Source organism: Sturnira hondurensis, unplaced genomic scaffold, assembly GCF_014824575.4.
Source record: "Sturnira hondurensis isolate 20B ecotype Veracruz unplaced genomic scaffold, ASM1482457v3 Scaffold0019865, whole genome shotgun sequence".
Classification (NCBI taxonomy): Eukaryota; Metazoa; Chordata; class Mammalia; order Chiroptera; family Phyllostomidae; genus Sturnira; species Sturnira hondurensis.
This window is the reverse complement of record NW_028092496.1, coordinates 147,772-172,984: the sequence shown is the minus strand read 5'-3', so window position 1 is coordinate 172,984 and position 25,213 is coordinate 147,772. Positions and strand designations below refer to the sequence as shown.

Genomic DNA, 25,213 nt, shown 5'->3' with positions numbered 1-25,213 from the left:
GGTTAGGATTCAAAGGTGCAGCTTGCATTTCCTTTCTCCATGACCTAGGGTCAAATAGTTAGCTTGCTTTGACTGTACACAGACCTCTTCATTTCTCTCGCACAACCTGAACTTGATGTGAAGCACTAACACAAGGAATGGTGCAGACAAGAAGGCAGCTTTATTGTACTTTGGGGGAAAAAACTTAATTCCATTTAGGGCGAAAGAAAAAAAAAAGCCATTGACACTGAATAAGCAACACGCCACCTAGTGAAATGGTTGCATACCACCAGGACGTCTAGGACCAGCTAGACGTCTCACATTTAAACCAGAAATGTGAGATTTGCTGGTTTAAATTTTCACCATAAAATGTCACTTTTGATAAGCTGAACTTCAGATAAACTCAGATTTTAAGAAAAGATTTTTATCTGTGAAATGCATAAATGTATGTTTTCTCTGCATTTTTGAGTAGAGTTTAGGTTTTGTGTTTTTTTTTAACTGACCTGCAAATTAAGTCTCAAAGTTATGAAACACTTTGGAGCAGCCTGCCTTTTGAACATCCATCACTCTTACACTCTCGCTGGACAGTCTAAATAGCAACCCCTGATTATTACAGACAGTTCATAAAGAAGAAAACCTCAACTGTACAAGAACTACGTTAAGTTTAGTCATTTCCTTCTTCTATTTTTACAAAATAGGGTGCTAAGTATTTGCTCTTCACTTACATAAATTTCTGGAAAAAAGCATTAAAAGGAACCAACAATTACACATAAATCACATAACCAAACTCATTACAACTACACAGTAACAATAGTGGTTGTGAGGATGTGGGAGTGCCATTCTTAACGAATAGTAAAGTAATTCTCCTCAAGGCTTTAATTCTCCTTTATACCAAGTTGTTGCAGTAAATGTGTTGATTTGATGATTTCTATGAGCATATAAATGGGAATATTTAATGAAACACTTGGCTAAAAAAAAGAGTTGTAAAAATAACATATTGTTAATAACTACAATCTCAAATTGGCATCTCTGCTATTACTGAGATTTTAGATTCTGGGTTAAGTGCTCTACTCTTTGGAATATCCACAATGGTTATTGATCAGCTAATGAGTTCCTCTACTGCAGCATTTCTGGTTAAATGGTTGGAAGCACTCACTGATTCTAGAATGCACAAGTCTGACACTGTCTCCATCAATCCATACTCTTGGCAAATAATAAATTCAGTCGAGGATTCCAGGAACAACCAAACTCTGGGAAACAGGTATACAAATGTAGAGTAAAAAGTTGAAAGAAAACATCTTCAGGTTGCATTTTTTTTTTCAGTAGACACAACTGAATGTTTCAACTCTGAGAACCTGAGATTGTCCAGAACAACAAAGTTCTGAGTGTAGAACATTAGCTCTTGCAAAGTCAGAACCCAGTGTTTTGCATTTCCCAAAGCAACATGAACTAGGGATTGGGCAGTCCCTGAAGTACTGTATCTGAATGAGGTTGTTCTTTTGAAGGTTGGTCTCAATTGCCTTGGTGCTCATGATTTGTAATAACACCACCAGCTCTCTCATCTGAAGCCTTTCTTCATTGCATGTTCAAGTCAATTGTGTCTTTCACACAGTGCTACTATGTGGGGAACCCTGAAATCAAAGCAGTAAGTGGTGCTAGGGGAGAGCCTTACATTAACTCAAACCTGATATCAAAGTCATCTCCAAAAAAGTTTATTAGCATGATTAAAAACATTTTCTTGAATAATGACAGAAAGAATGTCTAAACATGAAAGCATACCAGTGGCTATACCTTATAACCAGAATTTGCAGCTGAACGAATGCCTTTATTGTCAGTCTTCATTTTATTAAAAACAATCCATACTTATTGTTTCCATCTGGAATCATGGCTATTGCTTGGATGGATGTGGCGGGGGGGGGGTGTCCCCCACTACGATTAAGTATAAAAAATAGCTTCCGTAATTGGAGTGAGACCTGCATTATTAAGAACTGATAAAAATCCTAAGAGTTAGGTTTTTGTTTTTTAAAAAACATTCATTTTACACACTACAAAGAAATAATTAGTATTTTGGCTTTTTATATTCCTACACGATATTTAGAACAACAGTCCCCAGAGGTCCCCCCTTCACGTAATGGAGAACGCAGACCCTTTCCAGGAAGACTCTGCAGACTGCAGCCTCCACGGGTTTACACTGGTTTGAGCACAAAGACAGCGTCATCCAGAACGTAGTAGTCATTATACATGTCCCCTTCACACAGGTATGGCAGTCTGGTGAACGCTTCAATAACAAAACCTGCTTTCCTGAAAACTTCAGGCAGACTATTCACTTGTTCTTCCCAGTTCTGTCCCTTGATTTCCAAAATTTCTGACGGTTTCTCCCACTTGCCACCTACTAAAACAAATAAAAACATTAAGTTAAATTATTGAACATATAGCTCTGGCTGGTGTACCTCAGTGGATTGAGCAACCATACATTGATATTTCTCTCCTTATCTCCTACCCTTCCCCTCTAAAGGTAAATAAATAAAATCTTTAAAAAAAAGAAATTATTGAACATATAAGTTATTTCAAGAGAGAAGAAGGGAAGATTCTGTGCCGAGCACTGGGTGCTTTGATGACTCACCTGCCAGGTACCCCTGAGGTAGGTGGACTTAGACAAGGTACAGCCTTCGAAGGGCTAAAGAAGCTTACAAGGCTAAGCTTTGTAAGGCTTTGTCACCTGCCAAGCTTACAAGGCTAATGAGTGTCAGAGCAGAAAGGTAAAAGCTTTGTCACCTGCCAAGCTTNTCTCTCCTTATCTCCTACCCTTCCCCTCTAAAGGTAAATAAATAAAATCTTTAAAAAAAAGAAATTATTGAACATATAAGTTATTTCAAGAGAGAAGAAGGGAAGATTCTGTGCCGAGCACTGGGTGCTTTGATGACTCACCTGCCAGGTACCCCTGAGGTAGGTGGACTTAGACAAGGTACAGCCTTCGAAGGGCTAAAGAAGGAGCCAAGCTTACAAGGCTAATGAGTGTCAGAGCAGAAAGGTAATATCAGGTTTATCTGGACCCAAAGCCTGTCCTATTACCTTCTCTAGCAGAGTTTCAGATATCACCCTCCCTTTGACTGATCCACCAGGGTATAATGGTTAATGGTTTGGAAAACTGTTCATTAAATACTGGAATATTGAAGCAAGGAGTAACACATTATATTTGAAAAAGGATTTTGGGTAAGTGCTTAAAAATTACCAGTAATGTAATAAACTTATGCAATGTTATTAACTACAGAGGTCTGTGAAGCTGAAAATAAAACTAGGTTAATGCAGAACTTTAATTTATAAAAATAGATAATCAGTGTGTTTTTCAAGGGAAGCTGATCTACTTCCTAACTTATCAGAACAATTTCATAAAAGTTAAGCTCCAGGATCATAGAGAGGTAGAACACTAAAATGAATGAGTCACCCCAGCAGGTCTTAAAATAGTGACTGGAGTCAATATCAGTCATTTCCACATCTATGAGCATCAAATATGGGGGAGGCGAGTAGGGAGAAGTGGGGATGATAAGGTCTTCAAGTTCACATGAACACCAAGTATTGAGTATAGAGAGAGATACACACAGATAATGGTACATATAAATATGGGGTACCTTTACTGTGGTGATATAAAATAAACACATATACTAAAAATATTACTAAATTCAGACTGGGAATAACTTTCTGTAAATGAGAAAATGTATAACTGATAGGTGCCAACAGTACAAACACTATAGTGGAAAGATTTTCATTCTTTTCAGTGGCCCAGCACCTGAATCTTGTCCCAAAGTCCTGGTGGCAGGCAAAGCCTGGAAAACAGCTTCCCCCAGCCTTTCTTGCCACTAAGGCACTAGGCACCTGGCCTGAGCTGATACACTCATCTAGCCCTGGGATGAAGAGCTAGTGACCCAGGAGTGGGGCTCAAAGCTCCTTCTCTGGGGGTGGAGCAGTGGCAGTGAGTCAAGGCTGGGCCAACACTGAGCAGTACTAAAAAAGTCTGGTCCACACCAGGACATCTGGTGTTTGACGTGGTATTGTGAGCTTCAGATGAGTCTGATGGAATGATATGGGGCATGTTTCTTGGCTGCAGCCCACATATGACTCTCCAGTACTCCCAGTGACTCTGTAACTGCCTACCCCAAATCCTTTCCATAAGTTCCCCTTTGCTTAAGTCAGCAGAGTCATTTTCTGCTGCTTCTGAAGAACTTCCAAGAGTGGGTGGTGCTGGGTCTGAGGAAGGTATAGGATGACAGAGATTCCACACATCTGTTTAACAGCACATCAAAAAGGGGTTACACAAAACTGGACACAACTACTTAATGGTACTCAGCTTATTTTTCATTGTGCTGCAATACAATTATTCTTCACTGATCTTCCCGTTGTCTCTATATGAAGACAATTCCTTGTGCTTCCCATTACCAGCAGTTACTGGCCCAGCACTGAGCACACACAGTAGGTGCCCCAGGACCAGAGATGACAGCTCTGGAAATTTAAAGGATCAATTACCTGTCAAACAACACTCCTTTTCTGGAATATGCACAAATCACAATCTCACTCAAACCATCTAACGCTTGTGAGAATTTGTAAAATCCAAGAAAAATTTATCATATGAACATTTAGAAATGTGCTGTAGGCTAAAATCTCAACTTTAAATGGTGAAACTGGGTTACAAACAATATTTACACAATTACAAAAAGTTCCTGATTATGGTTCCTTAATAAGAGTTCCTCTCTTCAGCTCTTCCTTTCTAAAAAGAGGAAAAAAAGCCAACTCTCTTTAAATGCATACTCCTCACCACACACACACAGAAATGGAGGCTGTGAGCACGGTCAAGATCATTCTCGGTCTGGAAATCAGTCTGATTCTGTTTTATGTCGGTAAGGTTCTTTTTTTTCTCTCTCTCTCTCTCTTCCATTTTTATTTAAATCAACCACTAGTTTTTGCCTAATGCATTTATATTTTAAGGCCCTACAGATTAATTTTTAAGTGTAAACATTATGGAAATTGTCTGAAGTGTAAGTTTCCTTTTCCCCTAGGAAAATAAGTGATAAAAGAATAGCTGAGAAAGTTTTATGTTAACACTGAAAAATTCCTTTTGCTGTTACGCTGCTTTATAGAGATAGCACCTTGCCCAAAGGGTCGAAATATTCCTAAAATCCCATGTACTAGTCATCAAAAATTTACTTCCCGTACAATGAGCTCCCAAACTCACTCAGCACATAGAGGCACTGAACAATTTGAACACTTTCAGAGAACAGTGCTTCTGAAAAACCCAGTTTCTGTAAATTAGACAGTAATTATCTGGGGAAAAAAAGTTGTCATGGCTCTTTTCCAGAAAATAACCATCCCATAATAAATCAATTTTAAAATTCTCCCTGTATCTGTTTTTCATCCATGAAAAAGAGTGTTTCCCACCTCACAGTTCTAATAATTTCATCATAATTCTAATAAGTCTAATGATTTCAGATTTGCCCATAAAATTTGGGTTGTAGGGCAGCAAAACCTCTTAATTTTTTCATTTGTGAAATATATAAATTTTAACTGGATATTTTGGGTGAAAGAACTATGATTTCTCTCTTCTACTTTCAGTAATAATCTGTATTTTTCTATTAAATATGTATTACATTTATAAACTTTTAATAGTGTTATTTTAAAGAAGAATCCTGATCTTCTAAAGATGTACTCTGAAATGTCTGAAATGTACACAGCTGCAATGTCTGGGATCTGCCCTAAAACACCGTGGGAGTGAAGGAGCCTGAGGGGAGGGCTGAGCCAGTGGGGAGGATGCAAAGCGGGGCTGGAGCCAGCGCTGGTAGGAAGCTCACTGAGCTAGCCTGCTGCTACTCTGCATGTTTGAAATTGTCTGTAAGAGGCTTTTATTCAGTGCCAAAAATTAGTTTTCCACGTATTTTCTAGTTTTGTTTTTAAAAATGGTGATCTGTTTTTAATCCCCTCCTCCAAGGAGATAAACTTTCAACCTTTTCAGAGGGTTCTGTGCTTTAAAAAAATCCTACAGAACATGAGTTCTTAAAAAGAAATTTTTCACAGGAGCAGGCTGTGGTGTGACATATTATCCAAACTTCTCTTTTTTGATAGACATTGCTTAACTGGTGTGGGGGAGAAACAGACATTTCCTCATACGTCTGTGCTGTCATAAGAAACCCTACAACTGGTTTGCTCCCACACAGACTCATTTCGCAGAACTGGGAAACAGGCGGAGACATCATAAAACTCCAGAGTTGCAAATATTTCTTTCACCGTGGGGCATTAGCTCTCCAAGGAAAGTGTTAAAAGCCAGCTTCTCTTTTAAGAACTCTATCAGACAGAAGACATGGAATTGAGACATTGTTGGTTAATTCTTATGTTCTGACAGGCCCAATTCCAATTCAAACTTCCAAGGTACAATGATCATTTGTTACATGCTATACAGTGTTTGTCTTAGGCTTCTAAGGTGGCAGTCTGGGTAGGAGGCATGAAGGACTATTTATGATACTTAACAGTGAACCCAGTACCCTCAGCTGGTCTTCACCAGGTGACCTAACCCTCACACATGATTTATATTTATCAAGTCACTAAAAAGCTCCTAGCTCATCTTGAATTGTACAAATATTAAAATTAAAATATAGTGAGAACAGATGTACCTCACAAGACCTATAAGAAAATGTTAAGTGACAAAAGCCCATCTGAAACATAAGCATCAGGCCAGCTAGACGATTCTTCTATTTCATTTATAGACTCACACAAATAAGAACATCTGTAAACACACAACCAGGCAGAAGTCAAACTAAAAACTGGCAAAAAAAAAAAAATTGGGGCAGAACTTCCATTTATAAACACCTGAGTGGCTTTCCGGCTTCAATGCCCGGGATAAGGTCAAGGTAGGGTCAACCTGTGTGACTTGGAAAGCAGCACAACATGGTGGAGAGGGCTCTGGCCTGGGTGCCCAGTGCCAGCCCTGCTAAAACCTTGCTGGGACACCCACAATTATCTCTGAAATGGGCATATAACACTGTGGAAGTAGGAAAAGTGGTACGGGCAGAAGAAATTCTCTACTTGTTCTTAAATATTGGGTTGGCCAAAAAGTCCATTTTGTTTTTTCCATAAAATAAAATATACATTTTTCATTTTCACCAATAACTTTATTGATTTGGAAATTTTGAGTATGCTGGCTATCTCCTACTACTGGCTTCTAGTGAGTAGAGGTCAGAGATGCTGCTAAACATCTGCTAATGCATAAGACAGTCCTACACCAAAGAATTATTTGAACAAAATGTCAACAGTACCAAGAAACTTCACAAATCATTTTCGAAACATTTGATCAGCCACAGCATCTTCTCCATACACTGCACAATTTTTTTCTGCATTTCAGTTGCATTTTACCTTTCTTGAAATAATAAAGCATAATATACCAAAAGTGTTGTATCTTCTTCCATCTTCAATATTAAAATGGCTGCACAAAAAGTCACAAATTTTGATGAGTTTTTTTAAATACACAATGACATGACAGCTGTCACACAGAATCTAATTAAATTGTTCTGAATAGTTAGAGACAACTAAGCACTACTACAGCCACTGTACAGAAAAGATGTAATGGACTTTTTGGCCAACCCAATACTTCCTACAACCCCAGAGTAGGAGGATCACACAAGTCAATCCTACATTGATCGTCTCAAACATCCCAATGACCCCACAAGGTGCCGAATACTACCCCATTCTTCTAATGAGGAAACTGAGAGCCACAGACTATAGAGATGGTAGACCTGGGATCCCAACTCAAGTCTGTGCCCTTTATCATGATACTGTTCATCAAAGAAGCTACAAGGGACTATAAAGCAGTGATAAAGATGCAGGAGAAATCAGTTTGCTTAGCTCAGACATGGCCCACTCAGGAGGCATTTCCCCAGGTGCATACCTTTCTTTTATAGTACTTCCCATAGGGACAGTGTTTCACAATAGGACAATTGTGAACTGCCATGAATTCCTAGTAATCCCAACCCCCACAAGGCAAAACACCCCAATGCCTACTGCTCAGGTGGCTCAGCCATGGAAGCAACACTGGCATGAGGGCTTTGATCCCAGAACCACACTGAATACAAGAGTCCTGCGAGTCCAGGGGTACAGATGAGGACACAGGCTCTGAGAGATCCCAGGAAAGCCTGTTAGTCCACTGAGAGTGAATGTGGGGACTCCGAACTTCTGACCTGGAATTGTGGCCACCTCTGGTTCCAAGGCTGATCCCACTGGAACTTTTCTGAGGCTGTACCCAAATAACCAGACATCAATGTGAACCAGCAGGTTAGGGTCAAGAAACACGGGCAGTTAGGAAAGGTGAGGACCTTTGATGTCTTATTTTTATAGTCTTGTTTGTGCTGGGAGTTAAGCTTAGAAAAAGAAATTCAGAGTTTCTGAGCCCACAAATGTTAGCAATATAGAAGCACAGGCTGTCTTCCTCCCATAGGTGCTGCAGGCGAGTGTATGATCTCTGTCTCTCAACCGTCTGTCCTCGAAGTGGACTACACTCAAGTGGCTGTGACCGTGCTCTGCACCTTCTCCACAGCGGGGTGCCCCCACAAGCAACCCAGCAACCTGTGGTTTCGCTATGGGAATCACCAGCCAGAGACCCTTTGCTTGGATGGGTGCACAAGCGAGGCACACAAATTTACAGTGAGGAAGGACCTGACACAAAACCAGGTATCCCTCACAGTCAACAGGCTGACGTCCAATGACAGTGCCATCTACATCTGTGGAATAGCCTTTCCCAGTTCACAGGACCCGAAGGCCAAGCAAACCGGAGCTGGGACTGTGCTGGTGGTGAGAGGTTAGTTGGTCATGGCTATACTGTGGTACACCACATTCACTCAGCCAATTAAATGTGTTACCCAACTTATACACACACAGACTATGACAGAACTCTGCTGGCTTAATACTCTAGCTAGGGAAGGGCCATGATCCTAGCACAAGCTGACATGCAGTCTGATTAAAAAACCACTGTGACACTCTCTCCAGCCTCTGCAAAGTTGGGGGTATGTTGAGCACTATGTTCTCACCCCAAGTCCAAATGTTATTATTAGTGAGGGTGACCTTTCTGTCTATTATGGTGAGCAGTGTGATGTACCGAGGACAAAGGGAAATGTGTGATGGTTAACATCAGCTTTCTCAGGAACTGGCCTGGTATTGCACCATTTAGAACAAAGTACTGGAGAAGTGCATAAATGGTAATAAATTGGACCCAGAAAAAGTATGTGTTACAAAGAATAAATATAAATTTGAACAGAAGCCACAGTGGTGTCCCTGACCCTATCACTCTGGGTGGACAGAAGGGAAAGGGACTGGAGTGACTACAGCTACTTGAGATTTGTTAAAACCAAGACAATTTCTTCATTCAAGTGAGGATATTGAAACTAAGTCCTATATCTTAAGAAACTAAATTTTAAAATTTCAGGAAAAATGCTGCATATAATTCTAGGGAAAGGAAGAGAGGGCAGTAACGCCTTGACTTTTTTTTTTTTTTATCTCTTCCCTTAAAAAGGACTCCAGTATGATGAGCACTGAGATCATGGAAACGTGAACTCACTTACACAGGACTTTGAGGGCCTGAGCTCTGCTGTGTTAGAATCCCCGCTTTCAATTACTAGGAGTGTTCCCAGGGGCTTTTGAGAGTCCACTGCCATTTCACCCTATTTGATTCTCTCCTGTAAGATAAATCATAAATGAATTAATATACATAAAGCACTTTTAATGGTGCCTGGCTTATAGCAAGTACTTGGTAAATGTTAGCTACAGATATTAAAACAAAACCATAACAGCTTTGGAGATTCAAATAGCTCACTGCATTAGTCTTCTATAAAAAAAAAAAAAAGTTAGCCAAAAGAAGAAAGTGTTTGAAGAAGATAAAGGTCCCAAAACTGCAATCTCATGTTAAGAGAAATTCTTGTTTAGGAGCAGAAATGATAGTTATCACCAATATAGACACAAAAATTTCCTGCCTTTTCTGTAGAACTCCTAATTTAGCCCTTGAAACATTTTTTAAAAGCTTTACAGATCTGGCCCTGGCTGGTGTAGCTCAGGGGATTGAGCACGGGCCTGTGAAGCAAAGGGTTGCCTGTTCAATTCCCAATCAGGGCACATGCCTGAGCTGCAGGCCAGGTCCCCAGTGGGGGACGCATGAGAGGCAACCACACATTGATGTTTCTCTCCCACTCTTTCTCCTTCCCTTCCCCTCTCTCTAAGAAATAAATTTAAAAAAATATTTAAAAAAAACCTTTATAGATCTGTTAGTTTCAGAACAAAAGTACTATTGTATAGACTGAGCTCACAAAATAAGCATCTATGGGATATTTAGTTTAAAAGTTCAGGTTATTCAGATAATGACTACAAATCAAATTGTATTTTGTACTTTAAATAATCAAGACACAGCATGTTCCCCATCCCCACAGAGAGCATAGGATACTTCCTATAAGGAGGAAGAAATCAGAATGGGAAAATGGATTTAATAATTCTACCTCCAAGACTTCATTAGTGAGAAGAAGGGGAACATGGAACAACACCTGTCTTTCAAGTGCCTACTGAGTGCTTAGATCCTCAGTGCATGGCCTTCTCGGGTCCTTTTAGAGACTGCACTAGTCAGCTACGTATACTGAATGGCTCAAGGTTATGTCAGCATTAACAAATACAGGGGAAATACCTCTTTCACTCCATAAACACACTCTTAATGACACTGTACATCATTTCTACCCAAAAAAATCATAAAAGTTCCCCTGGTTAGTGTGGCTCAGTGGATTGAGTGCTGGTCTATGAACCAAGGGGTCACTGGTTCAATTCCCCCATCAGGGCACATGCCTGGGTTGTGGGCCAGGTGCACAACAACTGGGGGTGCACAATAGGTGACCACACATTGATGTTTCTCTCCCTCTCTTCCCCTCTCTCTAAAAATAAGTAGAATCTTAAAAAAAAAAGAAATCATAAATATCCTTGAACAACTGTCTTAAAATGTTTACCTAACTTTAAGTAATGTTTTATACAAAAAATAATTTTTATCATTATGAAAATTGATTTTTTAAAAATTTTTAGCTTTAGCCCTGGCTGGCGTAGCTCAGCGGATTGAGCGTGGGCCTGCGAACCAGACAATCGCGGTTCGATTCCCAGTCAGGGCACATGCCTGGGTTGCAGGCCGGTTCCTTGCAGGCTAACTACCAGCAGGGGGCGCACAAAAGGCAACCATACATTGATGTTTCTCTCCCTCTCTCCTTCCCCTCTAAAGATAAATAAATAAATAAAATCTTAAAAAAAAAATTTAGCTTTAAAAACAAGTAACATTTTTACTATAATACATTTTAAAAACTGTTGAACTGGCTTTAACTATATGATATACTTGAGTATCTTTTGAATCACAAGACAAAAGTTTTTATGAATCGTCAAGCAAAGTTCATGTTCCACCTCTAAAATATAGTTTCAGTTAAACTTTAAACATATATTTGCACTAATAAGTTTCAATAATGACTGTGGCTCTCTCTGTTTTTGTAATTAACAAGAAATGAAAGGTCTAGGCAAGGAACTACGGGGTCTCCTGATAGCTCTGTTATCACTGCTCTCCATCTACGTTGCTGGTGTACTGGTGATCTTCATCATCCTCTCCAAAGTAAGTTAAATTCCCTTACATCTGGATTCCCACCTATCCTCAAGTGAGCCTCAGAAACAGCTCATCCAATTAACATCTTCCTGAATGTTGGGAATGTTGCCTGCAGGAGAGGTCATAGTAAAGAAGTGTACATTTTCAACACAGAAATTATTACTGAACAGAATATATAATGTCTTCTCTTTAAAACTCAGTAATACGGGAATAAAGAACCCTTCTTTATACCCATCTTATATGCTATCTTTCTGCTGGGGGTAGGGGAATAAAGGTTTAAGAATAAGCAAAAATGGGGTGAACAAAGAGATTAGAAGCTGCCCTAAAATACTCTTTCTCAAAAACTTTAGGCCTTTTAATAGTATCTTCTGGCTGCTCATGTGCTATAAGCATGGTCTGTATGTATTATATTAGGATTACTATAAATCTAACAACCAACATCAGTCTGGGTTATTTTATTATTATAATATAAGCATCTCAAAAATGCCATAAAAATTAAGTTTTACAGTCTAGTATTAAATATTAACTTTCAATCTCATGGTAGGAGATGTCTGCCGCAATTGTTTTGAGTACATAAAATGTCTTTTAAGAGTTTCCTTTTCTTCTTGACAGTCAAAATCTAACACTTTAAGAAGCAAAGAAACGGAAGACTCACAAAAGGTATAGATACCAGTGCTTGTAAAATATCTTTTAATTGTGGCTAGTTGTAACTATTTCAAATCTGAAACAGTATAAGAAACACAGAGAGCATCATGGTAACTTTCAACCATAGCTACTGTTTCCTATTGTTGAGAAACTCAATTATAACTCAAATGCTAAACTGGGATTTAAACTTGATAGTTTTAGCCATAAGTTCTACTTAATACATTCAAAATACCAGTTACAGGTAGGTGCAGGTGTGCTGGAGGAGGGGAGAGGGAGCTTGGTGATGTGCAACATCTATCGCTTCTAGTCCTAAGATGGAGGCTTTTTTTCTCATTTATATTTACAGAAAAAGAGTGCTAGGCGTATTTTTCAGGAAATTGCTCAAGAACTTTATAATAAGAAATACGTGGGAACAAGCCAACAACCCGTAAGTGTAAAGTATGAAAAAGATGTCATGCAGACATAATGTATGTTTGACTAAAAAAACGAAGTTGCCAACAGCCATCAATAATCATGGTTTCCTGTAAAAGAGTTCAAGAGAGGACTTGAACAAATGCAATGAATCTTTATATAGAACCTGTTTTGATAAATACACCACAAAAGACATCTGATACAATATTAAAGAGACCAGGCTGGTATCTCAGTGACATGGACTCTTTCAGAAGCACAGTGGGCACAGACAATGCTTTCAACACAGACAAGGCCACTTGTGTGTGTTTGAAGACTATTTGGTACAGTATGCAGAAGTAAGCATTGTACACAAGTTGCAGACACTTGTGGATCAAGTTATAGAGTAAACATTACTCGTTGCTAATAGGGCAGAAATAAATTCACAGAAGAAAAGATGCAGCTAATGAAAATAAAAGTTGACTATTTCTTCAGGATTTGGTGTTGGAGTGGTAGGAAGAATGCACTGACATTATCTTCTGACAGTGTCTCTTTAAAGTCCTATGTAAACAGGTTTTGCAAACAGGATGTGACTTTGGAGCTAGCAGAGCAGATACTTGGTTTCCATGACATGTATTCAGATCGTTCAGATTTAAATTAAAATAATACAAGATAATGAACTTCTATACTACTGAGGATACTTTCTTCTTAAACAGCAGCCAAAATGGCAAATGTAACAGGTTTCCGAAAGAGATACGGTTTCTAAAATCAACATTCAAAAAGAATTTTCATCCAGGAAAGAGTATCATCTAAGCAGTCATTTCATCTTTCAATGTATATACAAATACATAAAGAAGTGGTCTGGCTACCTAAGATGCCAGTCTGAATAATTATAAATGCCTGTTCACACTCTTCTTAGTGCGGCTAGGGCATCTTTTTCAGCAAAGAGGCAAAGGTAAGTGATCTGAAGATAGGCCTGGAAGTAAGAATTATAACATGTTCTAAGCCAAGACTTTAACAAAGAAATCTGAACAAGAAAATTAACTTTCAGTTCCCACATCTTACTCTAAATAGAGGAAAAATGGTAACTTGACCTATAAGATTACTGGACGAGTACTTAGGACCCAGAATGCAAGATGGTACAGCAGTTCATATGTTGCTTTCAGTATGGTATCATTGGTTATATAACCTGAAATATTTACTATTGCAGGAGAAAGACAACACTTATGAAAACAGAAGAGCACTTGACAACTATGAAAAACCATAGAAATGGTTTAATTTTCAATCAAGTCCTGAAAAATCCAGAAGTTAATGGACATACACCTATCAGGGCTTTAAAAATATAATCAAAGATAAATGGAAAAGACAACTGGCTACAAGTAAGAATGCTGAAATACAAGGAAACTAAAACTAATGATAATTACCAATTTCTAAAACGAAATCAAACTGTAAATACTTTCCTAAATCACTAAAAGAATTCTAAGCAATGTACCACTTTCAAAAAAATTCTGTTTTTATAACATGCATCCTCTATTTGTTTTATTCAACATACAAGGTGTGTGATGACTATTACCTTGAAGATTTGAAGCCACACCACATGCCTCAGTCTTGAGTGGAAGTTGTACAAGTGACAGACCAATTAGACTAAGTTGGGAGAGAAGAAAGAAGGAAGGAAGCAGGGAGGGAGGGAGGGAGGGAGGGAGAGAAAGGAAGGGAGGGAGGAAGGAAAGTGTCAAAATCTGAGCTAGAGAAAAATCATCTCGCCAAGTACCTTGGAGCAAAAATCATCTCCTTTAGTACTGCCATGGGCAATGGTGCAGTGCACTCTTCTGCTGGGCTATACAAATGACTCACATTACACTGCCAACAAAAAGTGAGACAAACAGAACGTAGTAAAAAGACGGTAGCTAAAATATAGAAAATCCAAAGCAGAAGGCCAAACAGAGAAAACCCCAAAACAAATACACTACAGCTGATCCAGATGTCAGAATTATGCCCAATAACCCCAGAGAAGGGGTGGGTGACATCTTATACTTGACAGTGTTTTTGCCATAGTGATTTGTAACCAACTTAGGAGGGAAATATCAGATAAAGAGCTGATCCAGGAAGAATGTTTATGGAACTCATTATCATCTCACTAAGAAAAAATGCTATGGCTTGTTCTTTGAAAGTTACTTCAGTGCAAAAAATCTACTTAAAATATCCACAAGTGTACATTCACTATTAAATATGAGTTATAACCTATTATTTTTACTTCATTAAAGTGTTTTTAAGTGGTATTAGATGAGGTGTATTCTTATTTTAAAAGCCCAGATAGAATTTTTAAATATTTGAAGGTCCCTTCAAAAATGTTTTGCATAGATGAATTAAATCCGTGATCTCCAACCTGCCTAATTAGTCACACATGCCAGGAAAAATGGAAAGAGAAGGGGAAGCATGTAAACTCATTTTATTTCTGTCTACATATATGTTGTATATAAATATAATGTATGTGTGTGCATGTATATGTGTATATATGTATTAGACACCAGAACAGAAATTAAACAATTGGCATAAAAATATACAGTTGACCCCTGAACAATGCAAGAGTCAGGGGCACCAACTCCCTCTCCCTGCCAGGCAATCAAAACACACAACTCTGACTCCTCAAAACTTAACTACTAATAGCCTACTCTTGACCAAAAGAAAGCCTTACTTATAACAGTCAATTAACACGTCTTTTGTATGTTATATATATTATATACTATATTCTTACAATAAAGTAAGCTTGAGAAAAGAAAATATTGTTAAGAAAATTCTAAGAAAGAGAAAATACATTTACAGTGTATTTTCAATTCTTGAAAATAAATCTGCATATAAGTGGACCCATGCAGTTCAAACCCATATTGTTACACAGTCAACTGTAACTAGAAATACCAATATTTTCTTCCTGTATCCCCAAATTAAACTGTCTTGTATACCCCTGAGGTGTGTACCCCCACTTTGAGACTGCTAGCATGGATGAGATAAAAGAACTACTAAATAGGATGCCAAAAAAGAGTAAGCAGTAACACTATCCAGGTGAATAAAAGTATTGAATTAGATCACTTACTTTTCATTTCTGAGAAGAATTACATTTTAGTACTTCCAGGGCTGAAAATATACTGTTCTTTGCATAATTAACTGTCAGGCAAAATCCCTTAGATAAACAAGTACTGATATTTCATTGAGAATAAGCCTTACCTAGCACAAGCAAGAACTACATTTTAAAGATTGATTTTTAAGCAGAAATTTGGAATACACTTTCCCAAAGAAAGTAGTTATACTCCCTCGGATCATATATAAGAGTGTGTGCATAATGTCCATTCTTTTATTCATCCTTCTAGCCAACAATATTTATTGAACACAATACTATTACTCAAAGGCCTCTGGACACTATCCTTTGGTCCTGCTGAATGTGTCCTTCCCAGCTCCACCCTGTCTACTCTCTCATGCTTCTGCATATGCTGTTTCCTCTGCCTCGTAAAAGGCTTCACAGAAACAGAACAGCCTGAGTGTCACCTACCATGTGAAACCTTCAGTAATTCCCCCAGGGGTTAATGGGTCTTTCCTAAACCAACAGTACTTGGTCATATTTCTTATCAGACTATCCTGCCATTGTCTGTTTACATCTATCTTCTGTACATTCTGTAAGTATTTTAAAGCTAGAAGCACATTTTTTCCACTGCCCAGCACTGTCTGGTACATAGTAGGCTCTCAAATGCCATTATATGAATGCAATTAAAAGTGTTTCTATAGAAAAATATTTTTTCAACAGTTCAACTGAGATATGAAGCACATTCACTCCCTAGCCAGCAGCCCTCATACCCCTATCCATAAAGACTATTTATTGAATTCCTAGCAGTATTAGCATTCCTACTATCTGAGTATTCAAAATTTTCGCTGGAGAAGATTACACTGTAGCTTTCTGTTTAGATTTGAGTTTGCCATGATAATGAAAACAGAATATTACTGAAAGAACTAGAAGAGGGAAACAGAGACTCAGTTCTAGTGTCTACACATCCTTTCATGATCACTTAAACCACATATCAAAAGATGGTAACAGGATCTTCAGAGTAAGCCATTTCTTTCTCTCTGCTATAAAAGGCTTGAGAGAATTTGAACCTCTGACTAATTGGCATATAGTTAAGTATCTTTGGAATCAAGTCACATAAACCAATGGAAAATGCAAACTTGAAGCTGAAGTTAAAAAGTGGAAAGAAGGCATCGAATTATTATTTTTATTGTTAAAGGAGTTTCACAGGCAGATCTAAAAGACATTAATAAATATTTCAAACTGAAGAACTGAGAACAGGTATGATCAATAAAGCCACAAATAAAAATGAACTAACAGAAGATGAGATGAAATAAATATGATGTATCAAATACCAGTGCTGAGACAGACACAGCTGGGCTCTAAATACATGAGATTATTTAATCCTAACAACATACTTTATGGACAGTATTAGCCCCAATTTTACAGATGAAACACTAAGCTTAATCAGAGGCCCAGGTTAGTAAGGGCAGATCTACATTTCTAGTACAGGTTAACCTACAAAGACCAAGATCTTTCCAGGAAACAGTCCTGCCAGAGACTTGCTTGTACTTAGACTGACAGGAGCTTTTAGACTTACTGGGTCTCATTTAGCTAGAACAATGAGCCTAGAAGAAAGTGAGAAAGTTGCCAAAGGCTACCTTTCAAAAAGCACAGGCCCCAGTGGCATCAGCCTGACTGCTATCACAGGAGAGATCCACTAAACTTTCAGAGAAGAGATAACCACATGCCTTTTAAACTGTTCCAGAGCAGAAGAGAAAAAACTTCCAAATTAGTTTTTACGAAGCCAGCAGAACATCAACATTGAAACATGGCACAAATTGTATTCATCAATATTAATGCTAATATTTTGATTTAGAATTGTTGTAAAGACAATCTAATGATGCATTACAAAACTATTCTAAGCCCAGAACTGCAAAGGTGGATATATATTAGAAAAGTCTTATTAATTTAATAAGTCAAAGGAAAAAAAAACAGGATAACCACACCTCCATAGATGTTGAAAACAACCAGTGAAATATTCATTAGTGGTTCCTGATTTTTTAAGCTCTTAAGAAAACAGGATTAAAAATATGTATCTCAAGACAAACAGGAGCAACGTCAAGCCAAAAGATAGCACCATATTTAAAGTGGAAACATTTCATTAAAGTCAAAATCAAAACAAAAACATCCACCATTTTGAATCAACATTTTCTAGAATTAACTGCCATTTCTAGACCAAAAGAAAACATCTGAAAATGAAAAGTAGCAAAACCATTTCTAAACATGAAAGAATCAATAAAAATATTAGAAACACTACGATAATTCAGTAAGACAAAAGATAAAAAATCAACTGCTTGTGTATGTATACACGGTATTCATTCTACAACACAATGGAGGACCCACTTGCTAACAACATGAACAAACCTGGAGGACATTATGCTCAGTGAAGTATACAAATATCATAGGATCTCACTTGTACATGGAATCTAAATGAGCCAAACTCCTAGAACCACAAGAAAGACAACAGTCGTCAGGAGCTGGGGTAGGGAAGAAATAGGAAGATGTCAGTCTAACATCCAGTTTGAGATAAGTAAGTTCTATAGATCTAACGTACATCAGGGTGACTACACTTAATGATACTGTATACTATACAGGAAATTTCCTAAGGTAACTACATGAGGTAATGTGTTAATTAACTTGATAGTGATAATCATTTACAAAATGCATACATATATTAAAATCATCATGTTGCATACCTTAAATATATACAATTTTTATTTGTCAATTATACCTCAATAAAGCTGTAAAAAATTAAAAATAAAAAATACGACAGAAGAGAAATTTCTATTTAAAGTATCTCACACACAGAGACCCCATTAGAATAAATCTAACAAAAATTGTGCTGGACCTTTGTGAAGAAAAATTTCATGTTACTAAAGAACACAAAGAAGTGACACAGTTGGAAGATACATCCTATTATTGACTAGGAAGGCTCAATAATCTCTAAATTAAGATATAAATTTAATTTAAGGGGAACCAAATCAGCTAATGGTAAAGTTGATATATTAAATAAATGAGCCAAGAAAAGTCTGAACAGGCACTGACTGAAGGCAAGCAGTGCTGCAATATTAAAACACATGATGAACTGCATTAAGTAGTTATTTGGTACTAACACAAAGATCAATCTTAACGGTATAGAACCACACACACAAGATTTTAGTCTATGATAAAGGTAGCACTTCAAAGCACTGAGGAAAGGATAATGATTCAGTAAATGGTATTAGGATCACAGGCTATCAGTTCCAGCCCTATAACTGTATCCTACAGACAACCTTAACCTTACTTCCTCCAGGTCTTTGTCACACCCTCTCAGTGAGGTCCCTCCCTAAGCCTGCCCTTTAAGATTACAGCACTCAAACCCAACCCCCAATTTCAGAAGACTGTTTCACACTTTCGTTATTTATTTCCTACACAACACTTACCACCAATGTGCCATTTCTTTAATGTCTGTCTTCCTCACTAGAGTGTAAGCTCCATGAGGGTAACTACATGTGTGTTTTTTTCTCACTGTATCCCCAGCGTGTAGGTACTCAGTAAATACTTTTTAAATGAATGAAACTATTCTGTGGCATAGAGTATGCGGCACCCAATTCCCTCTTTCTTGCTCTCACTCTCTCTCTTCCCCCATCCCCTTTCTCTCTAAAAAAATTAATCAATCAATAATTTTTTTAAAAAAGAATGTTCATGTCACTACTACTTATAAAGCAAACTGCTAGTGTCTGGAAGGGGCTTCCTAAAGTGGTTATGACACACCCCGTGGTGTGCGAGTAAATGTTAGCAACCTGCTCCAAGGAGAGGCTACCTGTGTTGCATGCCAGTTTCCATGGTATAGGCACTTGCACCACAGTCAATTGCAGTAACGGCTACATTTACAACCAGGACACCAAATTCCTGCCAGTATACCAACCAGTGCTCATGAGCCAGTAAAACCAGCTCCAGCACACCACTGCTTACAGTCCAAGAATAACATAGACACATATGAGGTCCATCTGGAAAAAGTCTAGCCATTGTTAATATAATGAGAACAGTTTGCACAACATTGATGAAACCTGGCTGCCAAGGAGAGTGGACTGGAATGTGCACGTGTGAACAACTTCACTGCACTAGTCAGTGGGGGCAGTAGACACTGGTGAGTGAGCATGTGTACTGTCTGAACTACATTCAAAATGACTGAGCAAATAGAACAACAAATCTGCATCAAATTTTGTGTTAAGCTTAAGTGTTCCTCTGCAGAAACTATTTGGATGATGCGGAAGGCCACAGCTATTGGCAACTGGTGATTGGCAGCTTTATCACAACAACACACCCACTTATGTGCATCACATCTTGTGCAGAGTTTTTTGGTGAAACATCAAATCACCCAGGTGATTCAGTCCCCCTACAGCCTAGATTTGGTGTCCTGTGACTTCTGGCTTTTCCCAAAACTAAAATCACCTTTGAAAGGGACAAGATTTCAGGCCATCAGTGAGATTCAGGAAAATATGATGGAGCAGTTGATGGAGACTGGGAGAACTGTGTGAGGTCCCAAGGTGCCTACTCTGAAGGGGACTGAGGTATCATTGTCCTATGTACAATGTTTCTTGTATCTTGTATCTTATTCAATAAATGTCTCTACTTGTCATATTACATGGGTGGATTCCTTCTGGACAGGCCTTGTATATGTTAGTAAGGAATAATCTCCTAGATATGTTTAAGTGGCAACAAAAGTATTTATGATGAGCTTTAATTATATAATCCACTTTTCCATGTACACATACTTATATATGCATAGACTATCTTTGGGGATATTCAATAAACCTGAACAAGATTGTGGAACAGGAAAGGATGAAAAACTATTCATTATATACCCTCTTGCAAACTGCTGGAATTCTTTTTTTATCATGAATTACCTTTTTATAAAAATTACAATTTAAAAAAATTATACATCACTAAATGTTCAGTTTTGCAATATAATTCTCCTTTTGTTGATAACACAATTTTTACTTTTTTTGATGCTTAAGAAAATTCTCAGTGGATTTAATAATTCCTAACCAAAATTGGTTTAGTAAACCAAATAAACTGAAATTAGGTACATTTTGCATTTATTACAAATTAACCTAAGTAACAAAATCATTGTAGTTCAAACTTGAGACAAATGAAAAAAATTACAGAATCATTTACTCTATAATTGCTTTTTGTTCAAAAATAAATTAAGCCAAGTGTGCAACGTATACTCAGCTAACCTCAGAATAGCCCAGTACTCATGAATTCACACAGCAAGATCACCTTGGACATCCACTCCTCACAGTGTCACCTGGAAACCATCAGGGTCTAATCAGTGACTTAGAGAAAGAAAGAAAGCCATAATAGAATACCAAGAAGCAGTGCACCAAATCTATAGGTCACTCCAGGTAACCCACAGCAACAAAGCTGCTTGTCTCAGGTGTGCTGTGTCACTGCAGACTCCTTGGACTCAGCAGGCAACTCTGTGTACCCACCATTAAGGAGCTTGTTTTCAGACCTTATTAGAAACTACCCTGTTGTCCAAAGTGACTCCTCAATTTTTAGTGTCAGAAACACAAGGATATAAAAATCATGGTCAAACTGATGTTTCTTCCCCTGCTCTTCCATCTCCTACTATGCCAGGAAGTTGCATTAAAGTTCTACCATGTGGTTACCCCAAAAGGCACAGGAAACCAGGACCTTACAACCTGATGACTCATGACTCATGCAGAAAGGCAGAGCTAAGGCTTGATTATACATGAATAGCATTGAAATAAGATCAGGTCGCTGAATTATCAAGAAGGACACTTACTGGGTTTTTCACTGTACAACACATATATGATATACAGGGACTCACCCCTAAAGCAGTGTTTTCTTTACCATGACAAATGATTCGACAACAAGAATATAAAAATGGACATGGAGTAGGGAATATCTGTCTATACTCTTTCCCACCCTCCTATGTCCAAAGAAACCCCCATTTGACTATCATCAACACATACCTAAAACCATTTGGTAAATATTAAGACAAGCATTAAATGTCAACAGACTAAAACCTGAGAGGGGAAAAATAAAGACAAGAAGAAGTGAAGGAGCAAGTGAGTAGAAACACAAATCCATGGCCATAAGCAAACATAAACATGATTTCTTAGGATACAGATTTTCACAGATAGTCACTAACCACAATGCTTACAAAATATTCGTGAATTTCTTAAAAATGACTACAAGCTATCCTGGCGGGGTGGTTCAGTTGGTTGGAGCCTCATCCCATATGCCAGAAGGTCATGGGTTCAATTCCTGGTCAGGGCACATACCTAGGTTACAGGTTTGATCCCTCATCCAATCACGTATGGAAGGCAACGAATACATGTTTCTCTCTCACATTGATGTCTCTGTCTTTCTCTGTCTCTCACCCCTCCCACTTGCCTCTTTTTTCCTTTCCTCTCCCTCTCTAAAATTCTAAAAATCGATTTAAAAATATATCCTCAGTCAGGATTAAAAAAAAATTATTTAATGTCTGCAAAGTCCTAGAGGTTTTTAAAAACAGATTTTACTTTTTTAAAGATTTTATTTATTTTTAGAGAGAGGAGAAGGGAAGGAGAAAGAGAGGGGGACAAATATCAATATGTGATTTCCTCTCGCAAACCCCCTACTGGGGACCTGGCCTGCAACCCAGGCATTTGCCCTAGATTGGCAATCAAACCAGAGACCCTTTGGTTTGCAGGCCAGCACCCAATCCACTAAGCTATACCACCCAAGGTAAAAAATGATTTAAGAGACAGAGAAAGAAAAACATTAATGTGAGAGACTAACACTAATCAGTTTCCTCCTGTACATGCCCCAACCAGGGATAGAATCTGCAACCTTTCGGTGTGCACAGCACTCCAACTGACTGAGCCACCCAACTAGGGCAGCACTTACAGTTTCTGAACCTCAGGCTTGAGCTAGGCAGTAAAATTTTCAAAAACTAAAGATTTTAAAATATTAATGTACTATTTACATAATTAATAATTTTATATTATAGTACATTAACTTACAAAAATGCAAAGAGGTTTAAAGTCATAACTTTCAAAATGACCTGAAATGAAAAGCATATTAGCTAAAACTATGAGTCAATGTGATGCTACCAGAAGTCAAAATAGGAAATCAAACCATTTCCTCTAATATATTCTTCATTCAACATTACTGAAGAGCAAATCCACACAATCACAAAACCACATGTTACACAAAGAAGTAATACCTGCTGGAACACAAAAGGGCAAAATGGATAACAGCATTTACCATTGTGAGAGTCTGGGACGAAAGATGTAAAATACAAAACAGCTATGACACTTAGCAAGTAGATACAGGTAAATTAAAAAGCATCATTTACTTCTTGACCCAGCTTATAAACTAATAAATAAATGGTGCAAGCTCCATTTAAAAGCACTAAAGATGGGCCCATGTTAGGCTTTTCATTGGAGTGGACAGATACCACTGAGCCCTAATTATTACCAATGTGGGTTTTATGGAACTCTAGAGGGACTGGAGTTCCATAAAACCCACACTGAGATGAACATTCATCAAGTAGGTATTTTCCATGAGTTAACTGTATTCTTTAAAATTCCAGGCTATTCTAAGAAACAGAATCACAAATAGCAAAAATGCCCTTGGTGGAGAAGAGGCTACTTGACCACACTCACCGTTTTCCACATAGGGATGAAAGGGTAAGACCAGGGCCAGGATGACCCTGCCTCTAGTTGGCTCCAAGACACTTCTGATATCCTTCAATAAAGTCAGGGGCTGATCACAGCGGTCCAGCAAATTCAAGCAGCTGATGACATCATACTGGAACCCTGTATTCTGCCACTCATTTATACCGAGCACTCTGGAAATATCAGAGGGAACTGGATTGATACAAAACTCCCTTAAAATCATCTTTAAAAATAACTGAGATGCCAGTAAAGCCTCTTAACTTTGTCTTCTAAACCAAAGTACATTTAAAATCTTCATTTATAATCTATATTTCCAGAAATAAAAGGGCCAGGCAAGAGAAAAATAGCTACAATATTTCTTTAAATTTAGCATTCCACCTATTTCCAAATCTCAAATCATAAAATTTTCTTTACAAGAGCTAATCATATGTTTTATAAGTATGATGACATGGTGATAAAAATTATTATAAAACTAGACTATCAAATGCTTGAACATCAGTTAATGAACAAAGAGTCATACTTTCTACATTCACTGATATTTAATCATAAAATATATATTTATGTTTTCCATTCCTAGGGTCTCTCCTATTTTTAAGAATGGCTAGGCATAACACAGATAATTTCCATTTATAACTTATAACCTTTTGAGCATATATATTCCTGAGAGAGATATTATTTCATACTCTGGGATCTTTGTATCTGAATAATTTATAGAAGAAAAAGCATAGAACATTCCATTAAAACTGTAAGTTCATGAAGAGCATAGTTTTTTTAATTTGCTAATATTTTTTAATTTTTTAATGTTTTGTTGATTATGCTATTACAGTTATCCCATTTTCCCTCCTTTATTCCCCTCCACCCTGTGCACCCACTCCCATCCATATCCCCCTGCTTTTACTTCATGTCCATGGGTCATATACATAAGTTCTTCGGCTTCTAAATTTCCTATACTATTCTTAACATTCCCCTGTCTTCTACCTACCATTTATGTTACTTATTCTCTGTACCTTTTCCCCCTCTCCCCACACCCACTCCCCTGCTGATAACCACCCATGTGATCTCCATCTCTGTGATTCTGTTCCTGTTCTACTTGTTTGCTTAGTTTGCTTTTGTTTTAGGTTCAGTTGTTAATGATTGTGAATTTGCTGTCATTTTACTGTTCATATTTTTTATCTTCTTTCTATTAGATAAGTTCCTTTAATGTTTCATATAATAAGGGTTTGGTGATGATGAACTCCTTTAACTTGACCTTATCTGGGAAAAACTTTACCTGCCCTTCCATTGTAGATGAAAGCTTTGCTGGATAGATCAATCTTGGATGTAGGTTCTTGCCTTTCATGGCTTGGAATACTTCTTTCCAGCCTCTTCTTGCCTGTAAGGTCTCTTTTGAGAAATCAACTGACAGTCTGATGGGCACTCCTTTGTAGGTGATTGTCCCCTTTTCTCTTGCTGCTTTTAAGATTCTCTCCTTATCTTTAATCTTGTCTAATGTAATTACGATGTGCCTTAGTATATTCCTCCTTGGGTCCAACTTCTTTGGGACTCTTTCATCTCCCTGGACTTCCTGGAAGTCTATTTCCTTTGCCAGATTGGGGAAGTTCTCCTTCATTATTTGTTCAAATAAGTTTTCCATTTCTTACTCTTTCTCTTCTCCTTCTGGTACCCATATGATTTGGATGTTGGAATGTTTAAAGATGTCCTAGAGGTTCCTAAGCCTCTCTTTTTTTTTTGAATTCTTGTTTCTTCACTCTGTTCTGGCTGAATGTT

At 37.8% G+C, this 25,213-nt stretch overlaps 2 protein-coding genes across 5 annotated transcripts in view; one reads left to right on the top strand and one right to left on the bottom strand.

Annotated features, from left to right (window-relative positions):
• Positions 1–449: 449 nt before the first annotated feature.
• METTL9 (methyltransferase 9, His-X-His N1(pi)-histidine) overlaps positions 450–25,213 on the bottom strand; it is a 56,974-nt gene continuing 32,210 nt past the window's right edge. The window contains exons 4-6 of one of the 3 annotated variants that reach the window (XR_005063961.1): positions 23,435–23,619; positions 9,573–9,686; positions 2,282–2,371 (exon numbers count right to left, since the gene is read on the bottom strand). Coding sequence is in view for 2 of the 3 variants with exons in the window: in XM_037028415.1 (XP_036884310.1) it covers positions 2,166–2,371; positions 23,435–23,619 (391 nt within the window). In the remaining variant the exon portion in view is untranslated. Of the gene's footprint in view, positions 2,372–9,572; positions 9,687–23,434; positions 23,620–25,213 lie in introns of all 3 variants that reach the window. The other 2 variants (XM_037028416.1, XM_037028415.1) reach the window with 2 other exon arrangements.
• Positions 4,765–14,310, top strand: IGSF6 (immunoglobulin superfamily member 6). 2 transcript variants are annotated; one of them, XM_037028417.1, is made up of 6 exons: positions 4,765–4,871; positions 8,453–8,812; positions 11,526–11,632; positions 12,236–12,283; positions 12,615–12,695; positions 13,866–14,310. In XM_037028417.1, exons 1-6 carry the CDS (start codon positions 4,775–4,777, stop codon positions 13,920–13,922), a joined length of 750 nt encoding a protein of 249 aa, XP_036884312.1. In that variant the 5' UTR covers positions 4,765–4,774; the 3' UTR covers positions 13,923–14,310. The 2 variants fall into 2 exon arrangements, with proteins under 2 accessions (XP_036884312.1, XP_036884314.1); XM_037028419.1 differs by lacking the exon at positions 12,236–12,283.

Excerpts from the sequence above, each read along its gene's own strand:
- IGSF6 (XM_037028417.1), top strand. The coding sequence starts at position 4,775 with ATGCATACTCCTCACCACACACACACAGAAATGGAGGCTGTGAGCACG. Across the intron at positions 4,872-8,452 it reads TCTGATTCTGTTTTATGTCG|GTGCTGCAGGCGAGTGTATG; the intron begins GTAAGGTTCTTT and ends TTCCTCCCATAG. Across the intron at positions 11,633-12,235 it reads TCTTCATCATCCTCTCCAAA|TCAAAATCTAACACTTTAAG; the intron begins GTAAGTTAAATT and ends TCTTCTTGACAG.